This window comes from Choloepus didactylus, chromosome 9, assembly GCF_015220235.1.
Source record: "Choloepus didactylus isolate mChoDid1 chromosome 9, mChoDid1.pri, whole genome shotgun sequence".
NCBI classification, from domain to species: Eukaryota; Metazoa; Chordata; class Mammalia; order Pilosa; family Megalonychidae; genus Choloepus; species Choloepus didactylus.
The window spans coordinates 120,463,562-120,477,473 of record NC_051315.1 but is presented as its reverse complement, the minus strand read 5'-3'; the positions used below and the strand labels follow the sequence as shown (position 1 = coordinate 120,477,473).

Genomic DNA, 13,912 nt, shown 5'->3' with positions numbered 1-13,912 from the left:
GAGGATTAATAAGGAAAGAGATATTGAATTGTACCATAAATGAACTAGACTTGACAGACACTTACAGAACATTACACCCCACAACAGCAGGATACACATTTTTCTCAAGTGCTCATGAATCTTTCTCTAGGATAGACCACATATTTGGTCACAAAGAGCAAGTCTCAACAAATTTAAAAATATTGATATTATACAAAACACTTTCTAGGACCATAATATAATGAAGTTGGAAATAACAGGCAGAAGGTCATAAAATTCACAACTATATAGAAGCTAAACAACACACTTATAAAACCAGTGGGTAAAGGAAGAAATTATGAAAGAAATTAGTAAATACCTTGAGGCAAATGACAATGAAAACACAACATATCAAAACTTATGGGATGAAGCAAAGGTGGTGCTGAGGGAGAAATGCACTGCCCTAACTGCCTATATTAAAAGAGAAGGAGTAAAAGTTGAGGAATTAACTGTTCACCTGAAGGAACTAGAGAAAGAATAGCAAACTAACCCCACAGCAAACACAAGGAGAGAAATAACAAAGATTAGAGGAGAAATAAATGAAATTTAGAACAGGAAAACAATAGAGAGAATCAACAAAACCAGAAGTTGGTTCTTTGAAAAAAATCAAAATCAATGGGTCCTTAGCTTGGCTAATAAAACAGACAGACAAAAGAGACAGAACACAAGAGCAGATGCAAATAAATACAATCAGAAAAAAAAGCAAAGTGATACAAAGCAGTTATTAATACATAATTAATGCAATAAAACAGTTAAATTTGAAGTAAATGCATAAGATCTTTTTTTACAGGAATACATTATATGAATGGCAAGGGATTTTTCTCCCAGTATTCCATGTCTTACTGTATTATGATGCTCACTGAAAGAGCCTATTCCTAAATGTTATGCAAATTCAGAAGTCTTTTAATTTTGAAAAGTTCCTCCAATAATATTTAATAGTGAATAATCAACAAAATTCATCTACAAACCAGACATTTACAAATGAATATTGAATCAGCCTGTAATATTTCATCCAATATATAAAACGGGATCCTGCACTAAGATGGATTTCCATTTATCTTGGTATATTAATACATTTTCCAAAACATGCCTTGCTGACTAGAAAGCCTCATTGTGTCTTCTGTAACTTCTAAGTTCTCCTGTTCCCTGTTCCTGGCCTTAAGGTGCTAAGGTACTTTCTATCAGCTATTAGGGTATTTCTCATAAACACAAACCTTTCCAGGAAGGAAATCCTGTCCTTGACTAATGTTAAATACATGTTAAATCTCAGAACTGAAACCCTGAGAGGAATCAGAATAAAAACTTTCAGTTATTACTCAATTTTTTTCTAAGGATAAGAAAGCTAATATTGAAGAGATGATTAATAAAATGTGTGGCTGTACCCAAATGGATTACAACATAGAGCAATTTGTATTTTCTCCTCTTGAAATTCAGCTTTTCCTAAACTAATGTAGATAAGGAAAGGCAGAATATCAACAAATTGTAAAAAATTCCAAACCGGACTTTTAGAAACTAAAAATCAAGAGTAGGAACAATGGGAAAACTAAGAGGCAAAATAGATAAGAACTTGCACAATCTTTCAATGAGCTGACTGAATGCATTCAGAGTCCAATTAAAATTAAAAATCATAGGATTTTTCAAATATTTTAAGATGATGTGAATTTTTTCCTAAACGGAAGTGCAAGATCATATTCATGATTTTCAGAGTGTCTATTTTATTAAGTTTATAGACAAGCAGAATCAAGGTAGTCTTCAGGTATAAAGATGTTCTTACTTCAGCAATGATTTTGGTAGAAAAATCTATAAACAAATGCTTTTCAAAAAGTACAGCCATATAACGGAATCCTATAGCCATTAATATAATGAATTAGAGCTGAATGTGGTAATGTGGAAAGATAATCAAGTTAAACAAAAAGAGCCAAGTGACAAAGCTTTTTTTTTTTCTTTTTAAGGGAGGACAGCAACTTAAACATAAAGAGCCAAGTAACATAGCTTTTTTTTTTTCTTTTTAAGGGAGGACAGCAAGAGAGGCAAGTGTATGTATAAACTAAGTGAGGGGAAAACTTCATTTCCGAAAGACTATACATGAAACTATATTCCCCTAGGGAGTGGGAGCAAAGTCACTTCAGAGAGGCATTATACTACATAATTACAAAAAAAAAAAAAATCATAAGCCTATATTACTTCATAACATAGAAAAAAACTTTTTGAAGTATTTTAAAAGCTCAGATATTCCAAAGCATTATATGAAACACTGACCGTATAAAATTAGCTTATAAATCCCTTTTTGCCTTTAGTAAATGATCAGTCACATTTAGACGGCTCCTTGATATTTGCTTCTTCTGTCCCTTTACTGAGTAGAGACTGAAGAAAAATGTTGAGAATTTAATGAATTCAAAACTTATTCTCATTGCTTAAACTGTAACTTGGTTAGCATCTGCTTAAGATTTTTGAGAACTAATGAAAAAATTAATCGATGGGCATTTTTATCACCAATTAAATATTTTATCCAGGATTACTTTTCTGTTTTACAAAAGTCTGGATAACAATGTACTATTTTAGGTAAACTCACAGTCCTGTGAGTAGGACCAACACAGATTTTCAAAAATATATTTAAATATGTTGAATTCTTATCCAGTGGAATAATATAAGCAGAATAGATATCATCAGCTTTGAAACAAAATACATTTTTGGCATGTCTATAATGGAGAAATACAAAAAATTAGTAAAAATAAATTCAAACATCAAGTGACACACTCCAAAATCAGAACAATGTATAAGAGCTGACTCCCTACCATCTTTAATTTGTATTTAAGACTTGCCAACTCAAATGCCTTCCAGGGCACTTGACGGTTTGTGGCTAAGACAACCAAGAGTGGTGTCGGCTGGTGGCCACTTTAAGAGTGCACGTCCTGGCTGAAGTTCCAGTGGTTAGCATGCAGACCTTGTTAAGAATGCATGGCCCACTTAAAATGACTTAATTCCAAGATTTTAAAACACTGTGTAGACCAATTAACATACAAAGGTAGTAAGAATTCAGTGTAAGCCACGAACATGCAACCCCTGCATTCGCACAATAATCACTTTTTAAAACCAGGGTTCACAATACTTGGGGTCTTTTCAGATTAAGTATGTCAATGCCTAGCACACTTCTAGAATTAAACAGGTATCCAAATGCTTATTGAACGAATTAATTAACAATATAAATGGAAACTAAGTCTCCATCCGACAGGTTATGATACATCAAATCGCATTATGATACTGTTTTGAAATCAACACAGAGAAGTCCAACCTTTAGCCAACCTGTAGCTCCTTCAAATGGAACTCTCATGAAGAAAAAGACATCAGGGCAACTGAAAGAGATTAGGGTCACAAACAAAAGGCTCTTAAAATAATGGATACAAGCACCAAATAAATAGTAAATTTAATGAATGAGCTGTGGTATTCCATGTCAGTGCTGTGCTGGCACTGGCTTGCAAAGGCTTGGGAGAGGCACTGGGTTTAATGATGACATTATGGTAGGTGAAATCGGCTATGGTAAGAGAATTTACACCACAGTACCAGAAAACACTACAAACAAGGTACTTTTTCATGAGACACTGCTGAACATTCACCAGCACTCCACTGGATTGCATCTTACTCATGTTCATCAAACATAATCACATAAAAATTACAATTAATGACATTTTTAAATATACAAGAATTTAATAAGGATAAATTCAATATAGCAAGCTAATATAATAAAAATTTTAATAACAGTATATCTTAAAAAACAGTAAATTTTATAATTGTATAAGGCCACAAACTAGATCAATACGTGGGAATACCTGACAAAATATAAATTACAGTGATACTTCAAGTGCCTTTATTTTAAAACATGCTCCACTAATTACCCTATTAACTTACTTCTAAAGTTTACATGATACCCTCAGAAGAAGCTATACTGACTTCACCAAATGATGGAACCAAAACTAAAATGATTATTTTATTAGGTATATAGAATATAAAAGTAAATGTCTCAGAATTTCAAAAGATTAGAAATACCTACTTACAAATAAATGGAACAGCTTTTTATTCAACAATAAAATATTTTGTTTGTAAACATGGTAAGCTTCTTCATTTACTAGCTTAAGCTCCCTATGCTTTGCTTCTTTCAGCCTTAAACTACGGGACCACTTTAAGGACTGTTAGGAGATAATATATGAGAAGCATTTAGCAAGTATGTGATACACAGAAAGGAGTTAATAAGCCATACCACATAATACCACTATCACAATGAAGCAGTTATTTTTTAAAACACATCTTCATAATGATCTACTAGAGATTAATTTCTAGTACAACTCAAAAAAAAAAAAAAAAACATGTTTCACAGTACACCAGAAAATAAGTTAAAAATTTTGGTGACTACTTAACATAAACTACCTTTTAAAAAGTCATTAACATGTCAAAAACGTTTTATTTAAATGAGAAGCAACAGCAAGTGCCCTCTTGAAATGGACAAAGTGTAAAAACCTTTGGCTTATTTAAAATAAAAAATAATAATAATAATAAAAAAAAGCCAGAGCAGACCTTTTACTTAGTTAAGAAGTAAACCATTTCAAAAAGATGAGAATACATGATTCCAAAATAAACACCTATATCCATTTAAAATTTTTCCAAAATGTTCTACATTGGAGATATCCTCCAACTTCATCATTATCAAAACACTCTCAAAATAAAACTAGAAGCAAGAAAATTCAGACAACTACGTTAAAAAAAATTGTGCAATTTTAAATGGCATTTCAGTTCAAATAAGTTACATGCCCATCAGGCATCAATCAATCAATCAATCAAACTTAAGCAGTAGTATGTATAAAAATTTAAAAGTGTAGCACAGTGGTTCTCAAGACCTTCTCAAGAACTGTGCAAAACTATTTCCATAGTAACACTAAGATGCTATATGTCTTTCCCACTCTTATTATCTCACAAGTGCACAGTGGAGTGTTTCAGCATCTAATGATGTGTGACACCAAGAGTCTGAATGTAGCAGTATGAAGCCCACTGCTTCTTTAAAGCCTGACATTAAAGAGATGTGCAAAAATGTAAAACAATGTCCTTCTCATTAATTTTAATTGTTTTGAAGTGTTTATTTCCATTAAAAATGCTATTTATAACATGTAATTAATGGGTTTATTATTTCTTAAACAAATAAACATTTTTTAAATGTCTCAGTACTTTTTTCTAATACAATAAATTTAGATAGCTATAAGTCACATAAACAAAAGCTCTTTGGAGTCTTCAACAATTTGTAAAATGTCTGAGAACTACTGGTACAGGGGGGTAAAGACAGTCCATTACTCTTTCCATTTTGCCCAATTTACCAGAACTGTACCGAAAACAGTGTGTGTTGAGGGGAGGGACACCTTAAAGGTAAAGTAAAAAAGAGAAGTTTGACATAGTTTAAAAGAAAAGAATTTAAAAGAAAGTTTAAAAGAAATGAGAAGATCTGATTCAACCGGCAAGTTAAGAAACTTGAAGGTGATCAGTCTTAACACCTTCAAGAATTTTCTTCTTTCAGCACGCAACACAATTCTGACATTCTATATATAATTAGAAGCAAATCTAAATACAAAACTGTAGTGCAAGTTGATTTCTTTACAACAGTAAACAAGATCAAGAGAGAATCCATTTTTAAAGCTGGATCTCTTCTTAAACTAAGCACTTTGATTTTATAAGCACTCATTTTAAAAAGTCAACTAAGAGTTCCCATTTAATTACAAACTTTAAGATTCACCAGAAAAATAAAAGTCTTTAAAATTATTTTGATAACAACTGTTTAATTTACTTGTTGCTTAGATGGTAAGCCTGGTGGGTTATTTGGGCAATGGCCTACATTTGTATCAGTTTGTACATATGAATTGATTGGGACCTGATACAATCTAAAACATAGACATTCAAAGACATTTCTTAAATTTTCCCTCATGTAAAAGGAGCTGGAGAGAACTCCCCCTAAACATAGAGGCATTTCAAGTACACAACACCACACACCTGGACCTTTGCAGCATTCATTTAATTCTCAGAGAAGAGTCAAACTGCTCAGAAAAAGGGCAGAGGTTTCCTAGTCATCTTGCTTATCAAAATGGTTCAGGTAATCACACATTCAGCTAGATGTGCGCTGGAGAGCAACGCTGAAACAAGTGTAAAACACTATACAGAATTTAAAATCCTACTGTGATAACAACTCATATAGCCACCACTGGAAAAGGTATTCAACTCGAATAAAATGTTTGAGGAAACTGATGTTCACTTCTCTTAAGACAAAGGCTTTTTTAAAAATTTTAATCACTTTAAGATAAAACTTTTCAAGCATGTATTACATATTTATGTTGATCATAATTTCACCTTCTCTTGATGACAGAGTCATAACAACAGACAATTATCAGAAGATGATGTTATACGTTGATGTCCTCTAGGCTGGGTGGGCTGTCCCTACACTACAAGGTCTTGGATACCATATTTTATTCAGTTTTTTTCAGTCTCCTTTTTCAAGCCATCTCTTCTGAACTGTTAATAAGCTATGGGGTGGGAAATCAAATAGTCAAAATTATTAAAATCTCACATAAAAACAAATGCATGAGCCTAATGTATAGACTTTGTGACTTAAGTAGGTTGTTCAGAAGCATTAAAAAAAAAAACTATTACAAGTTTCTCAGGTATGTTCCATTTTGATGAGATTTCCAGATTATCTCTGAATAAATGAGGCATTACTGTACATAAATATTTAAACATGTTCATTTGACTATCAACAGAAAGATATAACTAAACATTAGTATCACTGCCTTTACAATCAAAGTATTCTATAACTTTAACGTAACATTGGGTATTCTGGTTAACATTCCAGTTTCTCCCCCCCCCCGCAAAATAAACAAACAAATGTCCTACTGATAATATCAATTTGTCCAATAAAGAAAAAAAATTGAGGTGCAATCATGTCACAGTTAATGCATGTCTGCTTCCAATACATTCAAAGACAATATTTTTTAAAAAATCAATAGTTAAAATAGGCCTTTTGCATTTTCAGTCTCAGAATTCAAGGTACTTAAAAAAATTTGTAAATACACATACATGCAAATTCTTCATATATACAAATTTTCACAAAATTAAGAAGTTGCAAACAAATTAGAAGGATCATGGTGAATTTGACAAGCTACATTTAAATGCTTTACCACTGACATATTCCTGAATAGAGCGGTCATAGTAGTTTTAATAAATTTTCTACATGGCCTTTTAATAAAATTTTCTCTGTTAGACCTAAAAGTCACTAGAAGTCTTCTGAAATTCTGATTCAAGAATTCAAGATGTTTTCAATTCACTACTCTTATTTAAGGCCACTTTGGTAAAGGCATTGCAGCAAGAACACAAAAACAATAGCGTATTTTCTAATATTTATTTTTTTCACCTGCAAACTGTAGCAAAACATGATCAGCTTTAATATGCAGACAGGTATCCCTCAACATTTTTAAAGAATTTAGGCATGTATAAATAGAAGAACTCTTTAGAAAGGAAAAATTCAAGAATGAATAAAACCTTCCAATTTTGTCTTTGTAACTTTCCAGTAGCAATGGTTAAAATTATTTTAGGTCATTCATTCCAAGATATATGACAGCACCTTAAAAGTGGCTGATCTATTTCCCCAGTAACATTTCTCACATAACAATGTGTTAAAGTTACAAATACTGATATGCACAAATAGCTAATTTCTAAGAAAAATATGTACAGAACTGCAGCATAATGAATGTGGTATCTGCAATAACTTAATAATAGCCAATTTTTAATATACATGATACCGCTACCTTTTTCTGCCAATTCACAGGTTAAAAGTTGTTACTGGAACCCTCTGTTTTGCACACATTACCTGTTGTTTAATACACAATGCAGGTTTTTTAAAGACTTCTCTTGTGTTTAAAGCTAAGATCAGTGAAACAAGACAACAGTGCAAGAGGTGGAGAGATGTAATGTGACCACATAAAAGTTCGTTCCAGTAAAGTGTCTATATAAGGCTATAAGAAAGGATTGGTTGATGAGCTTCCTGTTGGAAATTGTCCTGTTGGTGCAGCAGTCTACAGGAAAGCATAAGACAAAATAAACAAACAAATAAAAGTGGTGTGTAGAAAATACAAAAACATTAAACTGCATTTATTAGATTAGGAATTATTTTATTATTATTGGCAGAAGTATTTTACTCATTATTGTTACTACATACTATAACACACTATAACATACTATAACAAAACTATTTTGTGTCAGGCTCTGTGCTGCACCTTTTACATCCATTACTTCATGCTATTCTCTTAGGAGCCTCTGAAATCTGCTCCTAAAACACAAAAAACGCACTTGGGATTCAAACCAAATCTCTGACTCCATGACACCTCTACATACTGTTCATTAAATCCTATAGCTTCTTAGGAAGTGTTTGTTATTTTGACCAAGAAAGTAGACAGGTTTCATATTATAGAATAGCTTATTTTCTATAAGTGCTTTGATTTGCAAACTGACTAATGTTATTAGAAGAGGATCATGCTCTTTCTCAGTTTGTACTATTTTACGATTGTCATTTCACTAAAATACCAAATAGCATCTAGGAGGATTCACATTCTGCTTTACCTAACTTGAAAACAACAAACAATGTATAAAGTGCTTAAAAATTAAAAAATGAATCTCACCATAAAAGGGTTACTAGATACTCCAGCAGCTGCAACTTGACCAAAAGGGGTTACCACTGGCTTTGTTTGTCCAAATGCTGCAAAACCTGCACCTTGTTGAAACAGAACCATCAATTATACCTCATACCTTCAAGAGACAATCCAGTGCTTATAAAACCGTATAATGAGTTTCAGAGAAACTCCTACCAGAGCAGTAATAATAAAATACCAATGTTAAATTGTTGGATCACATGCTCTTTCAAATACTAGAAACAAACTTCCTATGGCATGTCTAAAAGAGCTTTCATGCAACTCTCCAGAAATGGTTAATTCCAACTTGTCCCAGCTGTATAAACTGCTGACATTCAAAGAATTTAATTCATAGATGAGCTTGTTATTATTATTTGGGAAGGCTGGAAGAGTGCCACAATGGTTTCTGTGTGTAAATCACTGTACTCCTTATGAATTATTTTATCATTATGGCTCTGCCATGGACCATATTTCCAAATTTTTATCTAATCACTAATTTTAAAAATCTATGTAATTTTAATTCAAAACTGTGGACTTCAAACGTAAGCAAATGAAATGGGTTTTAAAAAAAAACAAAACTGGTTTCCAGGAATCTCCCTGCTTCAGAAAACATTAACAAAACCTTGACTCTTCATAGGTAACTACTTAGAAAATAAATCTATTTTACCAAAAAAAATCTTTATACAAGACAGCACATAAGCAACATTTTTGTGATGTCCAAAATATCTAGCTCAATGTATGTATATAAAGTCTCCTTTTAAAATAAAGAGGCATGAAAACATATAAAATGAATTAATAAGAAAAGGATACTGGAGATTATGAGAAAAAAGGGGTACTCTATAGTCACTGATTTCTCTCAAATCTGTAATCTGGTCATATAAATTTATTAAATTACTCAGTTTCTGAAGACCATAGATCACCAAAGTCTTTTCTATTTTTGTGTAGCAAATATTCAGTAGATAATACTACAGTATTTTTTATATAATCTGCCTCTTTGCCCAAACATTTAACATTATGACATATAAAGGATACCAAACCAAAAGTGGACTAACAGCCAAATGTTAGATCTTACCATTGGGCTGTTGAGAAAAAGCTGTCTGTTGAGGGAAGGCTGCTTGAGCTGGAAAAGCAGGCTGCTGGAAGCTGCCACTAAAGCTGGTGGGAAGACTATAAGGAGCAGGCGTACCAAATCCCGCAGGCATGCTCATGGATGCAGTGCCAAAGGTTGCCGCTAACAGGAGGAAAGTGGGGCTAATCAGTTATACACAAAAGATTTTGTTTCTCTTAACAGACGTTATAGGACAGATATTTACCTTGAAAAATATTAAGACGTATATAAAAGCATTTTAAATTCTAAAATCCCTACAAAGTTAAATGTTGTGATTTTAGTATTAATACAATTTAACATAATCTACGAAATTTTATTAGCCTGAAACCCAATGACCAAAATGAAACCTAATAAAGCTGTCTTTTGAAGCTTCTAAAAATTTTCTCCAAATTATAAAGTTTAAGCCTAAACAGTAATTTACTTTTTAAAGCCCTTCAACAAGTAATTCCCATGTATACTAAATTTCTGTTTTTATAACTTTGATTTGCTATAAATAAAACACAAAATTTAAATTTTTAGCTACCGAAGTGTCTGCTGTTATATATATATTTGGGGGGGGGGGGACTTTTGCAAAATAGTTCAATAAAAATAACAGGACTTGAACAAACAGAGTTGGAGGCAGACTGCTCATAACTTATGCAGCATTGTAACCAGAGACAGGGAGAAAAAGATTCTAACAAAAATACCAGCACTGTTAAAATGAAATCAATTCCAAAATAAATGTTACTTCCTATCCCCTTTTTTTTCAAGGTAAGTGAATGCAGCTTTGAAAGAGTATGATATAAGGAAAGTTAGAACTGCTAAATTAAATTAGGGCAAAATGCAAAGATTAGAAAAGTAGTGAAATAAGCATTTTTTTAGACGAAATGAAGAACGTAGGGTAAATGTGCTTTGTGTTCAGCATTGTACTTCTCCATGGCTTGCTATGTCTAGCTGCTATTACTTGGTAGAACAGAACATTAACATATTGGGGGAAATCTGTGTGTGAACCATCACTGGATATTACCCCATCATTACCCCATCTACAAATCACGTATCAACTAATTTGCATTACAGAAATACATATACTATCAGAATAGAGTATAATTTATTGCTGATGAAGGATTTCAAACAGAATCTTCCAACTGTACATTCCAGGAAGGGTCTCAGTGAAATAAAAATGTTACTTTAAATATAGAATACTAGTAATTACATAGCGAAATATTTTTAGCATGATGCGACCAAATTCACTGAATTTCCCAATTTAAAAAATCTTCAACTTGATCATTGACTTAAGGCATAGAAATTAAAATACTAAAAATGTTAAATTATGTCTTAAAAAAAGAAAACCCTCAGAAACATGTGACAGATGTTGCTCAATGTAATCCTCATAGTCATTGTTTTTAACAAGGCAATTTTCCTCAATGAACGTTATTAGAATTTGTCAGAATTTTTTTTTAACGTAATATTAGTGAGAAAAAAGAGGAGACAAGCCACTGGGAAGCAAGTGAATTAACAAATAATAAGCACACTGCAAAGGAAACAAGAGGGTTTCATAATAGACAACAATGCACTGACATAACTTTGACAAATCACTTTCTAAGAAAGCACTAAAAAACAAAAACTTGGATACAGTTAAGCACACAAATTCCATGGAATAATGTGGTAAAATGGTTTGGTATATCCAAAAGTATCACTGAAAGTACTATGAATTCAAACTCAAGAGAAATAATCATAGAAGCTATCAGCATTCTAATGTGACCATGGAAGTAAGCAATAATGCTTTTCAGCATTAAAATATAAATGACCACAAAAGTTTTTCATGTAACTTTAAATACAATGTAATCCTGATGCCACACATCCATGCCCACTCCATTTTAAAACACGGAAAAAAAATCCACATGCAGAGTTCCAGAACATTAGCAGCTTTACAAGCAGGTAGACAAATAGCCACGCAGAATTTAGATTATTAGTTGTGGCCACCTACCAAAATGAGCGTGAGGAAATACTTGAGAGTGCATTGCTCCAGAGAGGCCTTATGGAAAGCCATAAAGAGACCAATGTCAATTAACTTATGGATAACTATTATTAAAATAAAATTAAATTCGTTTCATTAACAAGTTCTAAAATCAGAATGTATTGATGCAAAATGGGTAGCTTAAGAATACATATCAAAAACACATCCATAAGAAGGGCCTTTTTATTTCTGCTATATTCATAACACTAATATTTAACAGCTTGAAATTAAGGGAGATTACAATAAGAAATAGAATCATAAATAGCAAATGACACATGGATACAATCAACTAAAATAAAATCACATTTTATTCATGTGATGACACTACTACATCCCCCCTCAACACACATTGTAGGCCTCATGAGCGACACCCAAAAATCCATTCCTAACATCCTCTGAAAGCATCTAGCTTCTAGACTCAACATCTAAAAATTCAAATCTTAGAGCATCTGAATAATGCTGGATTGTTTAATTTATAAGCCAGCATATTAACTAGAAATAAATAAAGAAAACCCAAGTGAACTAATTAAGTAATTACAAGGGAAAATAATTAAATATACAAGAGAACAGTGAGCAGCACTTTCAGCTTAAAATATAATGGCTGAAAAGGGGAGAAAAGAAAAGAGGCGTCTTATTCAGATCTTTCTCACCTGGAATGACTGAGGACAAAGAGATTACAAACAAGTAATTGTAACAGAAAACAAACTTCAGTTGTTAAATATGAGAACTTTTTTTACATTTTAACAATCTGGAGTAGGACTATTTTAAAAATACTTTTCCATGTATTTTAAATATAGCATACTTAATTGGCCCTGTGGAAACAACTGAGTGAGAGACTGAAATGGTTCTGAGGTACTGACTCTGTTGTTTTCTGGCTGCATCATCTTAACCTCTATAAGCCTCACTTTTCTTGTTTGCAAATGGAGGGTGGAGTGACAGGTATAACAGTATCTTCTTCACAAAGCTTGTGACGTTCAAAAGTAATAGTGCATTAAAAGTGTTATACAGTAAACATTCCATGAATTCAATTTTATTGATAATGTAAAATAATTTTTATACTGTGTTCTGAGTTCAAGAAAAGGTTAACTGATATTCTATAGGTTCTGAAATAAGTTGTTACCTTACATTTATCTCCTTTCTTAAAGCACATTAATGTGAAGTCTCACATTAATAGTGGTAAAATATTGTTTATCCCAATCCCAGCATTTTTCAAATGAATTTGGGCAAAGAACACTTTTCCTAAGGAATACTATTAAGTTCATCCCAGGAGAAGTTCTATTTTGGCAAAAACTGACTTTTAGTTAACACTGAATATTAATCAGTATTAATCATTGAATCTCACTCAAACAATAATGCCCTCCCAAGGCTCTGGTCCCAGACTGCTACAAAAAAATTTTCAGACTTTTTTAACAGCTTCATTGAGATATAATTCTCATACATACAATTCATCCATTTAGAGTGTAGATTTCCATGCATCCATTCATGGTCTTGCAAGCATCATCACAATCTAATTTTAGAACATTTTCATCCCTCCTAAATGAGTTAAAATCCTGTACTCATTAGCTGTCACTACTCCCCATCTTGCCCCACCAACACTACCATCACATCCCCACCTCTGGCAAACACTAATCCACTTTCTGTCTGTATAAGCCTTGTCTATTCTGAACGTTTCATATAAATGGAATCATATGATATATGGCTGCCTGTGACTAACTTCTTTTAGTTGGCATAATATTTTCAAGGATCATCCACGTTGTAGCATTTATCAGCACTTCATTTGTTTATTGCAGAACAGTCCGGTATATAGATATACCACATTTTATTGATCCATTCATCAGTTGATGAAAATTTGGGTTGTTTCCACTTTTTGGCTTTTATGAATAATGTTGCCAAGAACATCTGTGTACAAGTTTTTCTGTGGACATACGTTTTCATTTCTCATGGGTGTATTTCTAGGAGTGGAATTGCTTGGTCATAATGTAACTCAGTGTTGAACTTTTGAGGAACTACCAAACTCTTTTCCCAAGTGGCTGTACCATTTTACATTCCTACCAGCAATTTCTAATTTCTTCAAAAGTT

The 13,912-nt window shown here is 32.5% G+C and overlaps 1 protein-coding gene across 7 annotated transcripts in view; it reads right to left on the bottom strand.

Annotated features, from left to right (window-relative positions):
- Nucleotides 1–4,449: 4,449 nt before the first annotated feature.
- Nucleotides 4,450–13,912, bottom strand: part of AGFG1 (ArfGAP with FG repeats 1) — a 108,648-nt gene continuing 99,185 nt past the window's right edge. For 2 of the 7 annotated variants that reach the window (XM_037848832.1, XM_037848838.1), the window contains exons 11-14: nt 11,804–11,851; nt 9,802–9,960; nt 8,721–8,812; nt 4,457–8,117 (exon numbers count right to left, since the gene is read on the bottom strand). In XM_037848832.1, the coding sequence (XP_037704760.1) occupies nt 8,058–8,117; nt 8,721–8,812; nt 9,802–9,960; nt 11,804–11,851 (359 nt within the window). In that variant the 3' untranslated portion in view covers nt 4,457–8,057. Of the gene's footprint in view, nt 8,118–8,720; nt 8,813–9,801; nt 9,961–11,803; nt 11,852–13,912 lie in introns of all 7 variants that reach the window. The other 5 variants (XM_037848837.1, XM_037848833.1, XM_037848839.1 and 2 more) reach the window with 5 other exon arrangements.